The sequence below is a fragment of the Schistocerca americana genome, chromosome 7 (genome assembly GCF_021461395.2).
Source record: "Schistocerca americana isolate TAMUIC-IGC-003095 chromosome 7, iqSchAmer2.1, whole genome shotgun sequence".
Lineage (NCBI taxonomy): Eukaryota > Metazoa > Arthropoda > Insecta > Orthoptera > Acrididae > Schistocerca > Schistocerca americana.
Window position 1 is genome coordinate 361603874 of NC_060125.1, and position 18589 is coordinate 361622462.

The window sequence follows — 18589 nt, forward strand, 5'->3', positions numbered from 1 at the left end:
GACTAATGGTGTTGCCTGTAATTAACTGAAATGGCTTATCAGGCAGTATATTGTTAAGAAGACATTTATTTTTCTGCAGGATATTTACATGGGACAGCTGCTAGATAACAACCTGCCTCCACAAAGTATCATAAGCTGTAGACACGTCAATAAATACAGAAGTAGTCTTTAGTTGTTTCTGGAAGCCAACTTCTGTGTAAGTATTCAATGAAAGTTATATATAAAAACAAAGATGAGGTGTCTTATCGAACGAAAGCGCTGGCAGGTCGATAGACACACAAACAAACACAAACATACACATAAAATTCAAGCTTTCGCAACAAACTTTTGCCTCATCAGGAAAGAGGGTCTTTAAATATGTCTGCTTGTGTCTGTATGTGTGGATGGATATGTGCGTATGTGCGAGTGTATACCTGTCCTTTTTTCCCCCTAAGGTAAGTCTTTCCACTCCCGGGATTGGAATGACTCCTTACCCTCTCCCTTAAAACCCACTTCCTTTCGTCTTCCCCTCTCCTTCCCTCTTTCCTGATGAGGCAACAGTTTGTTGCGAAAGCTTGAATTTTGTGTGTATGTTTGTGTGTCTATCGACCTGCCAGCGCTTTCGTTCGGTAAGTCACCTCATCTTTGTTTTTATATATAATTTTTCCCACGTGGAATGTTTCCTTCTATTATATTGTATTCAATGAAAGTAATTGATATGCACAACTACAATTTGGTTGGAATCTGGCCGTTCAACAAGAATCTTTCCAAGTACCTTGATATGTATTCCGTTATACAGCAGTCTTTCAAGTAATTTGTACATCATACTCAGAAGGGCAATAGAACAATAACTTTGAGGTTTATTATAGGTTACCTGGTTTTAAGATTTCAGTGATCTTCATAAGTCGTAGCATGGATCCTGTTTGCAGGATATTGGAGAAAATTGGACTAGCCATGTCTTAGCAAAGGCTGTTCCAGCTGTTGTTCTTGGTGGCAGTCAGCTGGGTGCCCACGGGCACAGCCATACCTGCTGGGCAGGGGTGCACAAATTGTGCACGTAGTAAAGGAGACAGTTACACACACAGGGATTGGAAAACGGGTCGCATGTCAACAGTGCATATAATAAATCTGAATGAGCAGACTATGACCAAGTAAAGAATTGTAGCATGATGTGTGTAACAGAAAAATTCAGTTTAAGTGAAATATAGTAATATTTTATTGTATTTGCAAAACAAGACATGTCTTTGGGATGAAATATTTGGAGTGAGACCCGTTGCTGGTGCATGTTGCAGAATGCTCTTCAGTGTTGGGTTGTGAAGTTGGGACCTTCCTGCAGTTTTTATCCTGTTCATAATGGAAAACACTTGTTCACTACAATATGTAGAGCCAAATCTAGAAATAATCGCAACTACATTACTGAGTAGCTTTGGAAACTCTCCTGCATGAACTATCTTAACAAACTGTTGTTGTAACATCTGTCTTTCAGCAGAGTGCAATTTTACTGGATTCCAAAGGATCAGTATCAGGTGCAGCAGAAAAATTGTGTGCTAAATAATTTGAATTCATTTTTTAGGTAATGAAGGTCTTTAAAGCTGGTCTGTAAAGACAAATGGAGTTGCACAATATCTTGTTGATAAGCCACAAACATGAGTCTAGAGGTAATTGTAGTGATAGAAGGCTTTTGAAAAAGTTAGATTTCAGGTAGCGAGCTGCAAACAAATGCAGCTTGTCCCTGAATGCAATTATTTTGTCATATTTGAGAGCACATGTGAGCAGCTTGGTGTGGAGGAGATAACAATGGAAACGAAAGAAACACGTGGAATCTGTACCATCATTTTTAACTCATTATGTACATAGTTGCAGTTTCTTATTCAGATAACAGCACTATGGCTTTGATTGATGATTGTAAATGTGGAATCTGTACCATCATTATTTTTAACTCATTATGTACATAGTTGCAGTTTCTTATTCAGATAACAGCACTCTGGCTTTGATTGATGATTGTAAAATGTTAATTGTATTCTAAAAATTACTTCTTTTGAAAGTGAAATGGAGGAATCCCTACTTAAGGGTCTGGAAATATTAATTCCAGATATAAAACTTGAGCAAGCCCCAGTTTCAGTGCATTTAAACACACAGCTTTGAATAAAAGTTGTCTACAGCTGCTTTCATGAACAGATGACACTACAGTTCGAGTTTTGATCATTGGATGCCTTGATGTTGTAAAAATTATAATAAACGTGTATAGAATAACCCAAGAGAATATGAACAATGTAGGAAAAAACAGATTGCTACTTACCATAAAGAAGACATGTCAAGTTGCAGACAGGCACAATTAAAAGGCACTACATAAAGCTTTCAGCCACATCCTTCATCAGTGAAAAACACACACAGACACACACAACTACCAACTCCAGTATCTCGGGCTGAGATGTTGGGGCTGCTGGTCACGTACATGTGAGGTGTGCTTGCTTAAGTGTGTGTGCCATTTACTGACAAAGGCTGTGGCCGAAAGCTTCACACGAGCGTCTTTTAATTGTGCCTGTCTGCAACTTGACGTGTCTCCTTTATGGTAAGTAGCAATATGTCTTTTCCTATATTGCTAATATTCCTTCTTGGAGTTTCCAAGAGAGTATGGCTTAGAAAGGCTGACACAAGCTGAAGCTTTCACTCAAATGTGTGCTTTCAAGCTGGAAATATGTCCCGACCTGTGCATTTCTTTCTGTGCTGAGAATTTTTAATATAATTCACACACTTTCACCAACTTACCTTGTCGCAATGAGTAGCTTCTCAGCAGAAAAAATAGGAAGTCGAAAATGTGTGTCTTGCTTTGTCAGAGCAGTTGATATTAGTTGCTAAAAAAAGTGGAAATTGTCTGGACTCATTCTACAGAATTTGTCCAATTTGTGTTCATGTTAAGAGAGCTCATGAGAAACCACAGTCACACTATGTTTGATATAACTGCATTGTACAGGAGCACCCAGTAATTTCTTTTCTTTTTCATTTGCTTGAGCTTTATATATTGATAAGCCGCAATATCGTCCTCTTCAGAAGAGCTCATGATTGCAACTGGGACAGAATTGTTATTCATGCTATCGTGTTTGTCATAATGAAGACTACATAGCGTATCCTACCACCCATCATATCAACCCAGTGGGAACGCAAGTGTTGCTCCAATAAGTGTTGCATCATACGATCTTTATTGCAATGAATCTAATCACACATCATATCACCTCAATGTAAACTGTGCCAAATTGTTTCTTATTGTTTATCCTGCAAAGGGTAACACAATAATTGGTGAATATTGTACGGTTTTTGGGCCAACTGCATGAAAAATACATCACAAGATACCCAGAATGGAAAAAGAAAGGATCAAATCCTGTAGCATGGTATGCCTGCTAATAAAGATGCTTCAGCAATGGACACACTGAAGGATCAGAAGTACAAATTGTTCGGACATCAGTCTTATTCACCATATTTGGCAGTTTCTGACGTCTAGATATTTCCACGTACAAAACACTCTTTGAATCCAATAGAAATTGTGTCATCTTAAGTTTTGTGCAGATCACATATAATCATTAGAGACTGGATTATATGCATTTGCATTTTGCATATTCATTTGCGTATTTGCCTCCTTTTCACCGGTTATTTCATATTTTAACTAAAAACTAGTGACGATGCATATTTTCGCTCTATATATACAATATTTTAAAAACTTAGACGGCTGTCTCTAGCCTGATCTAATTTTGATGTCTCAAAGATTGACCATGACCTAGAACTGCGTGGAATCACTAACAACGAGGCCACTGCGGAAGAGGAGCAGGAACAGGCACAGGCAGACAGAGTCAATGCTCCTGCGCCCGTGCCCCTGGATAATCCCTCCGCTGTCATAGCGTATGCTTTGACAACAATGAAATTGAACTACATGAGCTTTTAGTCACATGTCCATTGTTTCAGTTCAGCTTTCTATTTACTTGTACACAGTTGAACATGTTTATGACGTGTAGTGTGCATGTTGTGCATAATGCTGCCTGAAAAAAGAAACATCGTTTTGTGGATAGCTGACCATCCTGGAACATTTTCACATGATGGAATTGTTTTATATTGTCGAGTTTGTGAGAAAAATGTTTCGTGAAAAAAAGAGAGTTTCAAATAGACCAGCACGTTAAGACAACTCATCATATCGCAAGAATGCAGAAGAAAGGACACAGCAACAGCTTCTGACAACAGCAAGTTGCAGTAGCAGGGATTTGCCCAAAGATAACCAAAAAAAGTCGGTTTAACATGGATCTATGTGAAACATTCATTGCAAGCAATATTTCACTTCTCAAACTTACAAAACCTATCCTCAAAGGCTTCCTGCACAAATATTGCTTAAATCAAAATATACCAGATGAATCAACATTGCGTAAAAATTACATATCGACAATTTACGTAAATGTTCTGGAAGAAATACACAATGAACTCGAGGACAGCATTATCTGGATTTCAGTTGATGAAGCTACAGACACTGTGGCTGTTACATTGCAAATTTAATTGTTGATGCTTTAAAAGAAGAGCCTCCTCCTTCCTATTTAGCGATCTGCAAAGAACTTGGAAAAGTAAATCATTCTATGTTCGCCAGATTTTTGAATGAGAGTATTAGAAAAATATTTCCAGAATCTTCTGCAGATGAAAGTGTGTTTTTGCTTATTTCAGATTCTGCTCCTTATATGATCAAAGAAGGGAAAAGCCCTCTGAGGATTTTATCCCAATTTGATTCATGTGACGTGCTTTGCTCATGGAGTACATTACCTTCTTGCTGAAGAAGTATGTTCCACATTTGTGAATTTAAATAAACTGATTTCATCCACAAAGAAAGTGTTTCTAAAGGCTCGTGCTCGCATCAAGAAGTACAAAGAAAAACTACCAAATGTGTCTTTATCTCCTGAATCAGTGGTAACTTGTTGGGATACGTAGGTAGAAGCTGTGTTGTTTTACAATGAACATTTCGAGGCCATTATAAGGGTAGTAAATGACTTTGATAGTGCAAAGGCTTTGGCAGTTTGCCAATGCAAGGAAGCTTTTAATGATTCTGGTATTAAAAAAGCCATTGCTATCAGTAGCACTCATTTTTCCCATATACCTGCAAGTATTAAAATGCTTGAAACTTGAGGTTTGGCATTGAATGAATCTATTCAGTTAATGAATAACATTATTCTAGTGAACTCCTCATTGCCAGAGGTATACCCAAGAAAACTTTGAAAACATTTTAAACAACAACCCAGGCTCTGAATTCTTGTGCAAAATTGATAGTTTTATTAATGGGACAGGTGAACTTTTATCAGAAACAATAAGTGCCAAATTCAAATACTGCTCAGCTACCTCAGTTGTTGTACAATGGTCCTTTTTTGCTTATAAAAATATTTTGAGTGATCAAAGTAGTATTAATTAAAAGTTAATGCTGTTTGAAAAAATTCATGATTGTAGGTTGTTTTTTTAAATAAAATATTATGGAGTTTTTGAGCGTGCCCCTCTGCATGTGATATATCTCAAAGTTGGTCCTGTACATATCGGTGGTTTCGCAGCAACTCACTCATGCCGCATCTGCTTGTTACCGACAACAATAGCAAAAAAGGAACAATTCTTGCAACATGGTATGCGTCCCCATTTTGCAAATTTTTAGAAAATAATCCCAGAAAGGCCACCTTCCTAACCTCTACCAGAAAGTATTCAGAAAATGATACCAGTGTTCTAAATGTACCAATTTTTTCCTTGGGCAGCACTCTTCCTCGTAACTGATATGCACAAGTTAGACTTTGAGATATAATGCATGCAGTAACCACCATGTCCTTCAATTATTTGATGTTGCATATTTTGACACTTTTCATGCATATTTTTAGCTTTTTATGATGTGTATAATCTTGTCTCTAATAATCACAATTCAGGGATGGAAATTACTTCCTGGAAAAACATAGACCTACCAGGAGACTGTGATAAAAAATGTGAGAACTTTATGGATATCACTTTCACTGATAATATAGTGTAACTGAAAAGGTAAAAAATATATTCACCAAGCAGCAGCAGCAGAAGAAAACACATATAAAGGTATTTAAATTTGCAAGCTTTCGGAGCCAGTGGCTCCTCCTGGGAGAAGGGTTTAAGGGGAAGGAAGATGGATAAAGATACAGGAATGATGAGGTTTTGGGAATTGGGAGAGTTTGGAAAAGTTGCCCAGAACTACAGGTCACGGGTGACTTACCGGATGGGATGAGAAGGAAAGACTGATCACCCCTGCCTCTAGCTTTCCACTCCTATTAACTACACTATGTTTTGTCAGTAATCTCTGTCTTGCTATGAATCTTATCACATATCATATCACTTCAATGCGAACCACACCAAATTGTTTCTTATTGTTTATCTTGCAAAGGGTAACACAATGACTGGTGAATCTTGTACGGTTTTCAAATTTTGTCCGATGCAATCCCCAACAATCAGTGTTTCCTTCCTATCACGTCTGGTGAGTCTCCCTGGACCCAGGGTTCTGGGTGACTTTCCCAAACTTTTCCCTTTTCCTAAATCTAACCAGCCCCTTTTATTTATTTCTCTTCCTTCCACTCCAACCCTTCTGGCACAAGGAATCACTAGCTCAAAAAGTTTGCAAATTTCCTTAATCTTTATATGTGTGTGTTCTCCTGCCGCCCGCTCGATGAGTGGTTTCCAAACAAAGAATGTCAAGCCATATCTAGGATTAAGACCTGATAGTTGATATTTCCATTAGGGCAACTGTCGTACATATTGATCAAAAATATTTACTAATAACTTTCTCTGTAGCTCTGTTCATTAATTACTTTGCCTTGTTTCCCCCTGAATGAAGACTCAGTTAAATGGATTATGATTTTAAACAAGTTATAAGCTGCTGAATGTGAGAATCACTACATACATCTATGTTTCAGAAAAGACTTGGAGCTGTGTGTGTGTGTGTGTGTGGGGGGGGGGGGGGGGGGGGGGGGGAGGGAGGGGGAGAGAGGGAGGGAGAGAGAGAGAAAGAGAAAGAGAGAGAGGGTGTGTGTGTGTGTGTGTGTGTGTGTGTGTGTGTGTGTGTGTGTGTGTGTGCCCTGCGCACTTCTACTTCTGCATGATCAATGTTTTTGCTTCTATGATTTATATTTAGACAGTGTACCAGCTAGGTAAAATAAAGTTGTAATGCAGAATTCAAAACACTGCATACCACTTTTTGTTTTATTGAAGCATTGTATTACTCTCAAGATTATCTCCTTTCATTTGATTCACTGAATTATGATTTAATCCAAAGCTTGAGACACTGAAATATTTGATTTTTCCTCATTCACATCCAGTATTAGACTGTTTGTCAATTACACTTGGATATGCAAATATTTAAGATCCATAATAATTGGTTAGAACAAGTTTTATGAAAAAATTCATCATTTATTTTTTAAACAATCAGTTAGATCTACAGCAGCACAAGGCTATTGCTGCATCTGAAATACTGCACTTACTGATACAGTAACAAGTGCTCTTGAACATCTCCAGCTTACTGGCTGAACAGATGTATTTCATAGAAAAATACGATAATTTATTTATATTTTTCTTTCTTTATTCCTCATCTCCTCATCACTTTGCTGGGTGGTGGCATCAAATCCTGATCATTGACACCAAATCGATGATGTTCAATGAAGTCCAGAAGCTTTTCACTTGTAACTGGATCACGTATACTGTTGCACACAGCTGAAACAACAATTTGTTTTAATCGCTGTGTAAATTAGCATACAGATTTTGTTCTTAACAGTAACTTAATTAAAAAAAGTGAGATACAAAAATATCTACTTTTATTAATATATAGTTTCAATTAATTTTTGAGACCAAAGAATTTATAAGGAGATCCATAAATGATAAAATACATGCATATAATGCATGCAGTTTAGTATTGGAGGGCAGTGTGGAGGGTAAAAATCGTAGAGGGAGACCAAGAGATGAATACACTAAGCAGATTCAGAAGGATGTAGGTTGCGGTAGGTACTGGGAGATGAAGAGGCTTGCACAGGATAGATTAGCATGGAGAGCTGCATCAAACCAGTCTCAGGACTGAAGACCACAACAACAACAACAACAACAACAACGAATGACCTAACCTTGCAGCATTAGAATTCTCTCTGTGAATAAGCTGCTTACGTAACAGTTCAGTATAAGAGTCCAATTTGTTTTTTGTGAAATACAAATAATGGATGTACTAAATGAAATCACTCACATTGTGTAGCTGAAGTGTCATACACACTAATTAATGTTAAACACATAATATGGGAACATGTAGAGTGTATAACAAAAGAATCATTAAAAAGAGAATTAAGAATGCAATTAAATGATATGGAGTGACATAATGAAGACAGCAAGTTTGGATGGAAAAATGTGTATTCGAGTTAGGATAAAATAGAAGTCATAAAAATGGAGACAAGTTTTTGTCTTCTACAGTGAGATCTGAGAAGATTAGTTTCTAGTTTGTTTCAGTGTCAATGATGAAATGTATTTCCGTGGCCTGTGTTGATATTTGTGTAAACAGCTGTGGTCAGATAACATAAGACAAGGAACGTCAATTCTGCAAATAGAGAAAACTAGCAAAGTCTTCCACAAGAGATCTAATTAGCCCACAATATAGAAACAGGCAAGTTTCAGATATACAGCTACACACAAGGCCAGGTAATAATCAAACAATTGCAGCAAAAATGATTACAAATCAGACTCGATATACAAACTGAACTGTAACAAACACTCATCAGACACAGCACACACACAATGTGCTCTATGCGCTACATGACTTTAATTATTATACAACAGAAAACAACAGCACACAAAACACACAAGAAGGGGAAACCCATAAAACATGAAAACATGGCATACACTGTCATTTAACAACAAAGTTACCCGTGGAGTGAGAAACATCATGACAAAGACGAGGAATAAAAGTAACATTCAGAAACCCATTTTAAGTTTATACTAACAAACCTGGCAATGCTTCACAATTGCTAAATATGTATAGGAATTGGATATATGTCCTAATCTCCTTCTGTTCTCCCGCCTATACCCCTCTCCTCTTCCCTCCCTCTGTCCATCTTCTGCTTCATGTTAATCTCTTGGCCCACAGTCTCTCTATCCATCTCCTGCTCCCTCATCTCTCTGTCCATATCCTCCTTCCCCTTCTTTAAATCCACTTTCTTCCCCCTTCTCTGTCCCTCTCCTCCTCCCTCCTTTCTCTGATCTTATTTACTGTTATTGAAAATGCAACCTTGATTGGGAACAGAAGTCAAAATGAATGTGTAAATCGGTTGGAACCATTAGCACATGAGGTATGAGAGAGACCTCTCCAGCTGCTAGATCTGTGAGGATAGTAGCTTAAATGACAGTATTTCACATGGTTTTAATCTACAAACAAGTAGGATTATAAAGTTAGCCATAAACACAACATTCCTGTTTTCTGTGAAAAATGACTGAAAAGGAAAACAAAACTGCATATTTTCACAGCACAGCTTAGGGTGTTCTTTCTCACAGACGGTTTAACAGAAAGTGTTTACTTTATAAGATGTCTATGCATCAAGTGGTTTGTGCACAGTCAAGCCGTCAGTGTGTCGGCCAAGAAGGTATTCATTTAACCGAAACATTCCTTGAATTTGTGTGAGTTGAAACAACACAATTTCAGTAAGAGCACGAATTTATTGAAATGAAATAAATTGGAATTCATTGTTTTGACAATAATTTGTTTGTGTCTTTAATGTGGCCATCACAATGCTTAGTGATGAACAATATTTCTTTGTCTTTACTTCCGGAGAGAAAATGAACAGTGCCGGTGGTTCAATGATCCTTGGGCATGTCACATACAACTGCCCATGGGAAAAACATGCCAATTTAAGATTTATTCCATACAATGGTTCAATGACCCTTGGGCACGTCACATACAACTGCCCATGGGAAAAACATGCCAATTTAAGATTTATTCCATACACACTGCCAATGATTAGCCTTGCGACTTATTAATCATTATTGCGAATGCAAGGCAAACTAGAAATTGGACATGCTTAAACTGAAACAGCAAGTCAGTTGAAATCAGTGGTATTCTTGAAATCAGAACAACAACTTCATCTTCGAACTTTCCTATCGTTATCATTGCTTCAATCACATTGTTTACCAGCTCCTTAAGGAGTCTTGTTCCATTACTTAGTTTCGGTTGGTTGAGATTGTGTAGCACGTTTATCACTGAGCCGACCCACAGCTGCAAACTGTTCCGTGGAATTCCTGGCAAATCCAATGAATTTAGGAATTTGATTGGATAACTGATGACTTCATCTGGATCGGTAATAGAATCGATCGAATTAAATGAATGCAATTAGCCAGAGATCTGACTTTGAATTTTTATGTTCACATTGTCTATGTTCTTATTTTTTGCTGCCAAAATGGGTTGTTCATAGACCAAACAAGGTTTCTGTAATTTGCAAAAATATTCGGGAACACTTCTGTGATCAGTTCTTTTTCGATGTTGTGAACTGATAAAAAATATGTGGGAATGAAATGAGATCACTGGAAGTGGGCAACTGAGTCCCAGATCACCAAGATAATTGGATAGAAAGTGATCCCCATGTCCTAAAGCACACCAACGCCCAGTATCAGTACAGTACAAAAAAGTAATTACACACAGAAAAATCTCATCAATGACAAAAGAAACTGTCACCAGTGGCATTATAATGCAAAGTGCAGTATCGTAACCTGGAAACTGTGCTGTCAAACACAGCTAAAAGTCTATGAATGAGTGTGACAAAAATGTAAGTGTGTGACACAACAAAAAATGCAACAAAATATATCAGGAAACCTGAAAACCATATTACTCAGCTCTCAGCAAATTCAATTTGTCAAAGTTGACATATGATAAGGTTTTCTTGGCTCAACGTACATTTTTATGGAGTTACAATTTACATATAATTTTATCTGAGCTTATTTGTAGCATGGATGGGTTGCTGTATTTACACACATCAAAAAAAGTTTTGCATCACCCCGGTCCCCAAAACTCCTGAAGATAAAAGTTGACTGTGGATATCACATCACAGACACAGACCTTTTGACTGTTCAGGGATGTCACTAAACCTGCCCAAAGATGGAAACAACCATGCATGAGCAGCACCTATTAGATAGAGGAGGTCCGACAGCTGATCAGTTCCAGTCATTCCACCAGGAAGGAGGTACATGGCTCACGTTGTCTGTAGTTCAACCATGCCTAGACGGTCAATACTGCAGTTCGATCTTGTCTGTATTGTTACTTCATACCAGGAAAGGCTCTCAACAAGAGAAGTGTCCAGGTGTCTCAGAGTGAACTAAAGCAATGTTGTTTGGACATGGAGGAGATACAGAGAGGCAGGAATTGTCGATGACGTGCCTCGCTCTGGCTGCCGTAGGGCTACTACGGCAGTAGATCACTGCTGCCTACGGATTATGGCTCACAGGAACCCTGACAGCAATGCCACCATGTTGAATAATGCTTTTCGTGCAGCCACAGGACATCGTGTTATGACTCAAACTATGCGCAATAGGCTGCATGATGCGCAACTTCACTCCCGACATCCATGGCAAAGTCCATCTTTGCAATCACGACACCACGCAGCGCAGTAGAGATGGGCCCAAACCCATGCTGAATGGACTGTTCAGGATTGGCATCATGTTATCTTCACCGATGAGTGTCGCATATGCCTTCAACCAGACAATCGTCGGAGATGTGTTTGGAGGCAATCCAGTCAGGCTGAACGCCTTAGACACACTGTACAGCGAGTGCAGCAAGGTGGAGGTTCCCTGCTGTTTTGGGGTGGCATTATGTGGGGCCGACATATGCCGCTGGTGGTCATGGACGGTGCAGTAACGGCTGTACGATACGTGAATGCCATCCTCAGACTGATAGTACAACCATATTGGCAGCATATTAGCGAGGCATTCGTCTTCATGGATGACAATTCACGCCCCCACCGTGCACATCTTGTGAATGACTTCCTTCAGAATAATGACATCACTCGACTAGAGTGGCCAGCATATTCTCCAGACATGAAACCTATCGAACATGCCTGGGATAAATTGAAAAGGGCTGTTTACGGACAACGTGACCCACCAACCACTCTGAGGGATCTACGCCGAATCACTGTTGAGGAGTGGGACAATCTGGACCAACAATGCCTTGATGAATTTGTGGATAGTACGCCGCGACGAATACAGGCATGCATCAATGCAAGAGGATGTGCTACTGGGTATTAGAGGTACCAGTGTGTACAGCAATCTGGGCCACCACCTCTGAAGGTCTCGCTGCATGGTGGTACAACATGCAATGTGTGGTTTCCATGAGCAATATGCTGCAGTTGTGCCTTTGGCAGTGTGCAGAGATATGGCCAGGACAGGATGGTATGCTGCTAGGCACAGCATCAGGAGAGCAGTGCTGAAGGGGAAAAATGGAAGAGGAGGGAAGTAGAGAGAGGGAAAATATATGTAGCTGGGAGACTTCCCACTTGCACAACTCAGAAAAGTTGGTGGTGATGGTGGAAAAAATACAGATGGCATGATCTGTGAAGCAGTCACTGGTGTCAACCACATTGTGTTGCATGGCATGTTTGGCAGTTGGGTGGTCCAGCTGTCTCCCGAACACAGTCTGACCTAGACTGTTCAAGCGAACAGACAGCTTGTCAATGGTCATGCCGACATAGGATGCTGCACAAGGGTGGCTGTTAAAGTGGTAAACTAGATAGTTGCTTTTGAAGGTGGCCTGCCTTTGATAGTGTAGGAAATGCCTGTGACAGGACTGTAGTAGGTGGAAGAGAGAGTATGTACATGACAGGTTTTCCAAATAGTTGCTTTGCAGGTATATGCGCAACAGGACAAGAGGTTGGAAGTGGGATGGAATATGGATAGAAAAGGATATTTGTGGAGGTTGGGAGGTCTGTGGCATACCACTGTGGAAAGGATGGGGAGGATATTCCTCATTTCATGGCATAATGAATGGTAGTCGAAACCCCAATGGGGAGAACATTTCTGGACAAAATGGGCTCAGTAATTCCAGTCTATGAAGGCATATTTAGAGAGAGAGGACTGCTCATCACTGCAGATGCGACAACCATGGGTGGCTTGGCTATATGGAAGGGAATTTCGGTATGGAATGGGCAGTAGTTGTAAAAATGGTGGTAATGTTGGTAGTTGGTAGGCTTGATGTGGACAGAGGTATTGATGGGACCACTCGTAAGGTGGAAGCCAACATTGAGAAAGGTGGATTGTTGGGCAGAAGGAGGGCCAGGCAAATCTAATGGGGGAGGTGGTGTCGAAGTTTTTTAGGAATGTGGAACTGTGTCCTCACCCTCAGATACCCTACAGTCTACTTTTTAAATGTGTCTGACATCTGGTACCTTGTTCATGTAGTGCATAGCGATCCACCCTAACTCGAATTGTTATTGTTATTCCACTCTGCATTATTATTCCAGAATTCCCTTTGTTTCAGATACTGAATTGAATTTACAGAATAAAAATGCAGCAAATAAAGGAAGCAAAAGGAAACATAGAAATCTCAAAAATTAGACTGACAAAAAGTTGAAAATGTCGAAGCAGGTAGGGCTCTAGAAGAAACACAAAGCTGTAGAAACATGCAATACTATGGGAAAATACATAAAATAAGGGCAAAGCAACCACTCACCTACAAAGGATTGATGAGTGGAGCACAGTAACATGTAACCGACAACAAGATTCATACCAGCTTTCAGAGCACTCGCTCTTTTACCATCAATACATCTTTTACCATTCATGCACACAACCACACAGACTCCCAAACAAGTCACTCCGCTATAGGGGCGTGGTTGCCCTTCCCTTGTTTTATGTATTGCTCTCTCCAGAAATTTCCAATATTGTAATATTAAGGGAAATACATATGGCACCTACATGAAAATTAAAAAGAAGCAGCTGTATAAACATCAAAAGCTCTGGTGACAAGACAGTGCTAAGCAAAGAAGGGAAGGCAGAAAGAAAAGCAAAAGGGTTATATGAGGAGAAACAGCTTTGTGGATAACATTGTAGATCAGGAGCAGCAAGTAGACAAAAATTAGATGGGATATATCTTACAAGAAGAGTTTGACAGGACACTGAAGACTAAAGTTGAAAAAAGACACCTGTAGTGAATGCCATTCCATCAAAGTTACTGAGAGCCTTAAGACAGCCAGCCATGATAAACTTGTTGTACCTGGTATGAAAGATATATGACAAGTGAAATATCCTCACACTTAAGAAAACTGTAATAATCCCAATTTCAAAGAAGGGAGGTGCTGACAGATGTGAATAATACCAAGCCATCAGTTTACTAATAAGTCATAGTTACAAAATACCAACATGAATTGTTTAGAGGAAATCAGTTTGACTTCTGGAGAAATGCACAAAAATACAAAACAATACTGTCCCTATAACTTACCTTAAAAGACAGGATAAATAAAGGCAAGTCTACATTTGTAGCATTCATAGACCAAAGAAAAGCTTTTGACAATGTTCACTGGAATATACACTTTGAAATTCTGAAGGTAGCAGTGATAAAATACACGGAGCCAGATGTCATCCACATGTACAGAAATCAGATCACAGCTATAAGAGTTGATGGACATGAAATGGAAGCATTAGTTAAAGGACTGAGACAGGCTTACAGTCTAGCCCGAATGTTATTTGATCTGTAAACTGAGCAAGTTGTGACAGAAAGCAAAGAGAAATTTTAATAGGCAATTAAAGTTCAGGAAGAAATGAAAACTTTGAGGTTTGACAATTGCATTGTAATTCTGTCAAGGATTGAAAAGGACTTAGAAAAGCAGTTGATTTGTATAGTTATAAAACACTTGTAATGAAAACAACTCAGCTGAGGGAATCAGATAAGGAAATGAGACATTAAAACTAGTAGATGGGTTTTGCTAATTGGGCAGCAAGATAACTGACTATGGCCAAAGTAGAGAGGATATAAAATTGTGGCTGGCAACAGCAAGAAAATCATTTCAGAGAAAGAGAAACTTGTCAGCAATGAATATAAATTTAAATCTAAGCACGTCTTTTTTCTAAGGTATTTGCCTGAAGTGTAACTTATTATGGAAGTGAAAAATGAACAATAAAAAGTTTACAGAACAAAAGAAAAGAAGGTGCAAAACTTCCTGGCAGATTAAAACTGTGTACGGGTCGAGACTCGAATTCGGGACCTTTGCCTTTCGTGGGCAAGTGCTCTACCAACTGAGTTACCCAAGCACGACTCACGGCCCGTCCTCACAGCTTTACTTCCGCCAGTACCTCGTCTCCTACCTTCTCATTCTGAAAAGAAAAGAAGCTTTTGAAATGTGGTGTTATAATATATATTAATTAATTAATTAGTACTAGCTGTAGAACTGATATCCCGACATCCATAAGCAACACAATATTTACGAATGAACCTTCATTAATGCCAACTGGAAAGATATTTCAATTGAGCTGTGTGAGATGTAAAACCAGTCAATATTATTTTCAGGGGTAAGTTTTACAACAGATAACAGTTGTCTATAGAACAGTCTGCTATATCGTCGCCGGCCGGGGTGGCCGAGCGGTTCTAGGCGCTACATTCTGGAACCGCGCGACCGCTACGGTTGCAGGTTCGAATCCTGCCTCAGGCATGGATGTGTGTGATGTCCTTAGGTTAGTTAGGTTTAAGTAGTTCTAAGTTCTAGGGGGCTGATGATCTCAGATGTTAAGTTCCATAGTGCTCAGAGCCATTTGAACCATTTTCTTGCTATATCGTCCTAGAATCCTATGCAAAACACTATATAATGTGAGTGTACAGGGAAGCCATCTGTTTCAACAGCTCTATAGATGGTGCACACTACTTGTGGCATTACTGAAACTGCAGGGTACCTCAAATGCCATTTTTCAACTGAACCTTGTTACAACTGATATAGGCTAGCTGAAATACCAAAACACCAAAACAAAAGGAGCTGATTGTAATCATGCAACACTAGAATTATTACTGTTGTGAGATTATTATTTTACTGGCAAAAACAATCATAATGGTAAAGATAAAACCCATGCAATTCAGTATTATATTTTCAAAAACTCATTACTTCTTTAGACCGAATGAACTTACCTTTGGCTGTGTCAAAACTGTTGGGGAATGACTTATCAGTCCTTTCTCTCATGAAGACCCACTGGTTATCTTGAAATCGGCATTCAATTATTTTGTTATCAAATTCCTTTAGAGTTTTGTTGATCTTAATTGCTGCAAATGGCCGATCAAGACCACTTACGAAAAGCTGACCAACTTTTCGAGGTAGTATTCTGAAAAAGGTAACAAATTTACAAAAGTATATTTGGGCCTACACTTTCTTTACAATTTGATCCTTGGCAGTCAATTTCTAGCATCCTGAGAAAGTGGCCGTGTGTGTGTTTTTTTGTTTCTACTGCAAAATAAGGACTTTGTTCAGAAGCTTTATTGTTTTAGCAGTCTTTTCCTTTGTGACTGTGATCAATGCCTACTCTATACGGTGAGTAGCGATCTATTGTTCCCTAATTGTTGTTCACCCTTCTACAAACTTATATGTGAACTTAAACTTTTGTGCTGAGCCATTAAAACTTTGTATTCTTAATGTGAAAATTTAAAAACCAATTGCATCATTACATTGGGAAGTAAATAATTTTAACATTAATGGAATTTTCTGCTGTTGCTTGGCAGAAAATGGTAATGATATTAAATAACTATAGATAATTGAGTGCACATATACAGTTCACTGTTGTAAACTTTAAAACCTCCGCAACAGATCATCATCTTTTGTTATATCTTTCTCTGGTTTCTAAGGAAAATATAGAAAATATTTGTCTGTCTAATGTACAACTAATTTTCTCAAGCAGTTGGCTGCAAAAGTTGCTTAAAAGTCTAAAACATATTCAGAGCAAGCTGACAAGCAGTCAAAAACAAGTGACCAAGAAGTTCAAGTTTCATTTTTGGAGTGTGTACTCTGCAAAATACTGTACAGTGAACAGCAGTGTGTACTTTGTGACTTTCCCCCTTTCCATTTATGTATGGAATGGGGGAGGAATGACTACCTATATGCTCTGAACTCACTATAATTTCTCTCATCATATTCTCACAGTTCATAACAGACATACTTTTCCTTTAGTAATGGTTCCCTAAATCTGCCCAATAGGGTTTTACAGGAACAGCAGACTTACTTTCTAAGCATCCCTCTTAAATTACCTTAGCACCTATGTTACACTTTTACATGAGCTGGAATAAACTGTTAATGTGCTAGCAGTGTGTTTCTGCTGTCTCATCTATTTGATAAGGACTCAAAATGCTGGAGAGCACTCATATCTAATATGTGGTTTCCTTTAAAGATATACAACACTCACTCAGAATTCTTCTAACAAAGCAGAGTATTCCACTCACTTTCATGACTACTGATTTCATGTGTTTACCATAATTCAAACTGCTCTATAGCATTATTCCTAGATAAGTAAGGATTTGACGGTTTCAACATGTTTACCACTGATCCTTATAATTCAACCCTATCAGGTTCCTTCTCTTTTTCATGGGCACCACCGTGCATTGATCCAGTTGTAAAGGGAGCTGCCTAGCACTATGCTGTGTTATGAGCAGTTCTGTAAGGCGTGATATGGTTGCAGAATTTTAATAGTCAGCACTGTAGAAATGCTGGGGCCACGTAGCAATCTTTCACTTGGTATTATTCTGCAAAGCCTACCATCAAGTGCCATACAAGAAACAGTAAATTGCCACGTTTTCCTAAGGACTTGATTAGGATCATTACTTTGGCTGATGTATCAATGGCTTTAGGTGTCTGGTTTGTTACTCAGTTTTCAGTTCAGAACAAATATTGCTTTGTGAATATATCCTTTTGAGAATTAAGTGCAGAGTTATTACAACTTCACTGGATCAACAAATAGACTCTATAAACAATGTTACATCAACAGTAGGGTACTGGAGGCAACACCTAAGTTGGCGACAATAGACTTATTCAGTGGTGCCCCAAGTGTTTCACAGACATGAATCCACAATTTATGGATCTCTGGAAAAAGTAGTTACAGCAGCAGTTGTAGGCAACCCTATCAAAACTGACTTCCTTTCCTAGTTTAAAGGAACATGAAGAACCGAGGGCAAATTATTTTTGTTACATTTCAAATCAAGCACCAACAGTGGTTTTGTTCCTTTCCTGCCAAGAAAATTATATGAACCAGCACGAATTATGTCCGGGAGTAGATTCTAGTAGCTTGTAATTTCAGTAATCTGCAATTTGCTCGCCCAGCACTACAGCCAGCAAACTAATATAGTAGCCAGGAGACTGAAATTTAATCATTACGGCAAGTAATATGGTCAATTGCATGCATAATACCTACAAATCTATATGCTCTAACCTGACAATTCATTTTCACATGTAAAAATTGGAATGTACCCTTTGCTGAATTGCTCGATCTGGACATATTTTTTTCTTTGCCCCTCAATAGAGAATTGCATTCAAAAGCACTTAGTTCAACTGATCTTTATCTCAGCAAAGTGCTCCAATTAGCTACATCATAATTTGAAGCTGGTTCATCCACACAACAG

The 18589-nt window shown here is 38.7% G+C and overlaps 1 protein-coding gene across 1 annotated transcript in view; it reads right to left on the reverse strand.

Moving 5' to 3' along the window:
* Window positions 1-7574: 7574 nt before the first annotated feature.
* Window positions 7575-18589, reverse strand: part of LOC124622112 (mRNA-capping enzyme) — an 88480-nt gene continuing 77465 nt past the window's right edge. The window contains exons 12-13 of the mRNA XM_047147721.1: window positions 16118-16308; window positions 7575-7707 (exon numbers count right to left, since the gene is read on the reverse strand). Of these exons, the coding sequence (XP_047003677.1) occupies window positions 7583-7707; window positions 16118-16308 (316 nt within the window). The 3' untranslated portion in view covers window positions 7575-7582. The remainder of the gene's footprint in view (window positions 7708-16117; window positions 16309-18589) is intronic.